The 3,055-nt window shown below is 34.7% G+C and overlaps 1 protein-coding gene across 1 annotated transcript; it reads right to left on the reverse strand.

Annotated features, from left to right (window-relative positions):
• Window positions 1-212: 212 nt before the first annotated feature.
• LOC121937943 (GTPase Era, mitochondrial-like) lies at window positions 213-2,386 on the reverse strand (the record flags this gene model as incomplete). The annotated part of the gene is made up of 3 exons (XM_042481234.1): window positions 213-570; window positions 1,309-1,421; window positions 2,302-2,386. Coding segments are annotated over 3 exons (556 nt in total), but the record flags the coding sequence as incomplete, so codon positions are not given.
• Between the last annotated feature and the right edge of the window lie 669 nt (window positions 2,387-3,055).

Genomic DNA, 3,055 nt, shown 5'->3' on the forward strand with positions numbered 1-3,055 from the left:
AAAGAGTAATGAAAGAAATATATTTTTAATTTTTGTGTTCAGTTTCTTTTTTAATTTAAATTTTTTTTATACTTTAAATGTATTTTTTTAAACATTTTTGTTTTACAGGGACAGTTGTTCAGTTTCTGTTCTACACATCAGTTTCAGTAGGATTCATTTTAAAAGTATAATCATAGATTTATTTACGGTACAAACATGCATCCTGTCCGTACTTTTCTCTGCTACGACCATAAATCTCAAATGTACCTTCAGCGTCTCCACGTCCTCTCTGTCCACAGAGGACAGCATGAAGACGTCCTTGAAGCCAGGCCAGCCCCGCTGACTCTTCAGCGCCCTCAGCTGCTCTTTGCTCAGCGAACAGTGCGGCTCAGCGCCGCCCTCTGACCCCGCCGCCTCGTCCTCGTCCTCGTCCTCGTCTCTGAGCGACGACTCGGGATCCGTCTCTCGTCTCTTTTCGGCCCACGGAGGTTTGATCACCGGCCTGACGCGCAGCCTGCGTCCGTTCACCACTCCGCACGTCAGCTCCGCGGTGACGTCCAGCAGCTTGTCCTTCCTCTTCACCAGGTCCACCTGAAAAACAGCCGGTGAGGACATTTTTCAGACTCTGAATGTTTTGGGAGGTGTTTAACCCTTTGAAACCTGGACGGACATCAGTTTTCTTGCGCTGCATTAAAGTAAAAAGGTTTCATTTGTTCAAAAAACATGGGAAATGGCAACGAGCAAAACAACCTGAAAATTAATGTTAAAAAAGGAGAAAATTATTACAAAATATTACAAATATAATAATATTCTGAAAATGTCCAGAAATTATATTTGTGATTATTACAGTTGTATATTAAAAATATATTCCACAGTATATAATTTTATTATTTTTTTAGGACTTCTTTCAGGTCATATCCTTGTTCGTTTTTTTTTTTTGCACTTTTCTTTTGATTTTTTTTTGTTTTTTGTCATTTTCATTTCTTTGCTAATTTTTGGGTAATTTTTGGTTAAGTTGCTCGTTTCCTTCCTCCTTTTTTGTTTTTGAAACAAATCCAGCCAGTTTGCTTCAGTCTCAAAGGGTTAAAGAAAGTCTGGTGATATTATGCATTTTTCTTATTGTCAACAAATCCCATGAAAAAAAGCAGATTTTGTACGACAGATTTACAAACGCCGTCCTGCTGCTGAAAATACTGACGAAAGCACGAAATGTAGATTAATCCACCTCTGAAAATAGTCTTTGCTGAAAGCTACAGTGCTCGGCTGTTTCAGGACATTAAAAAAAAGATCTACATATCCATGACATGTTTATAAAAAAAAGAAAAGCACCTTGTTGAGGACCAGGATGGCGGGGATGTCGGGGTGCTGGGCGAGGCATCTGAGCATCTGGAAGTCGAGTCTGCTGCACATCCATCTGTCCCCCGCGTCCACCAAGACCACCACTGAGAAGAGACACAGTTCAGGATTATAAAAACTTCAAACCACGAAAAATATTTCACTCTTACAAGGTCACTTTTTCAACCTGGACACTATTTTCCCAAGTTTTTGTACCTAAGTATCTAAAAAAAATTTTAAAAAATAAAATAATACAAATAACAAATAATGCAAGATGTAAGATGTAAAAATGTCAATATAAAATAATACAAAGAATAGACCAAAAACCACAAAAAAAGAAGCAATAAAAGCGATAAAAATGCAAATAAAAGGGAAATAAATGAAATAAAAGATAAATGAATGAGAACCTTTTTGTTGTCTTGAGCGCGACGCTGCAGTATAAAAAGGCTGCGATGTAACCACTCTGGGCACGTTCGCAGAGTCAGTTTAACGTTTTTGTTAAATGAAATCTTTTGTGTGTTTAAAGTGTCTGACAACATTATGGAAATGATCCTAACAGACACAGACCTGAATAATAAAAATAATTTTTGTTTTATCACCAGAACAACATTTAAATAAACAGTATTTTTAGCATCGAAAACACACTTTTCACTCTTCCAACAATCATTAACTCTGTTTTGGTTGAAATAAACCTTTAATTTATGCGGTTTCATGGGAAAATTTGCTGCTCTATACACACTAAAATTACTGGTTTGGTGCGTTTGGTGATTTTTTGTCTGTTTCTGCTCAAACAAAAAACAGTCTGAGTCTGTCTGTGATAAAAACATGAAAATGTTTGACCCCATTTGTCACTTAAGACACAAAAACATGGGAAAACAGGGTCCAGGTTGCAAATTTCCAAAGTAACTTTTTAACTCGTTTACATGAAAGCTGCAAAAATAAAAGGTCAGCTGAGGTTTATATATTAATAATTTATTTTTGACATACTGAGGTCGGCTTCTTTGACCGAGTTCCAGGGATCGACCAGCAAACTCTTCTCCAGCTGGTGTCTGTGGAAACACAGGGTCAGGTATAAATGTTATTTATATTTAATATATGTAAAGTATTTTAACCCTTTATGCATCCTTTAAAAAATCCCCAAATGTAACTGGAAGATCAAAATATCTGCATCAAAAATGTCAGTTTGTTTAAATAATTCCACTAATATTTTTATGAAAAGGAAAAAAAAGTTATTTTCTTTATACTAAACGCTTGATTGAATTTTGGAACGTGTCATTGATAAACAAAATCATTGATTTTGATGCATTTTTATTTTAAAGTGTCAGATTTAAACAAAAAAACTCAGAGGAAAAACATGTCCCCTACATAAACTGTCATAAAATGATATATTATTAATATTATTTTCCAATTTTACAGAGTTTAAATCTTTTAACCAACTTCAATCGTGATCATAATAACCAGAATTTTAACACTCGAAATGCCAGTTTGCTACATAATGACACTTATATTTCCATTTTCACTGAGTTAGATCTTTTAACCAACGTCAGCCTGGAAAACATCAGTCAAATATTCATTTATTTTCAGAATTTTAAGCCTTTAGATTCAGTTTGTTTGCTCATATTTTTATGAAAAAAAGTTATTTTCTGTATGAAAAATGCTAACTGGAATTTTTATTCCTCAAAAGTCTGGGACATTGATGACTTTGATGCATTTTTATTTTTTCTTTAGAGATTTTTTTTTT

The sequence above is a fragment of the Plectropomus leopardus genome, unplaced genomic scaffold, assembly GCF_008729295.1.
Source record: "Plectropomus leopardus isolate mb unplaced genomic scaffold, YSFRI_Pleo_2.0 unplaced_scaffold27956, whole genome shotgun sequence".
In the NCBI taxonomy this organism is placed as follows: Eukaryota; Metazoa; Chordata; class Actinopteri; order Perciformes; family Serranidae; genus Plectropomus; species Plectropomus leopardus.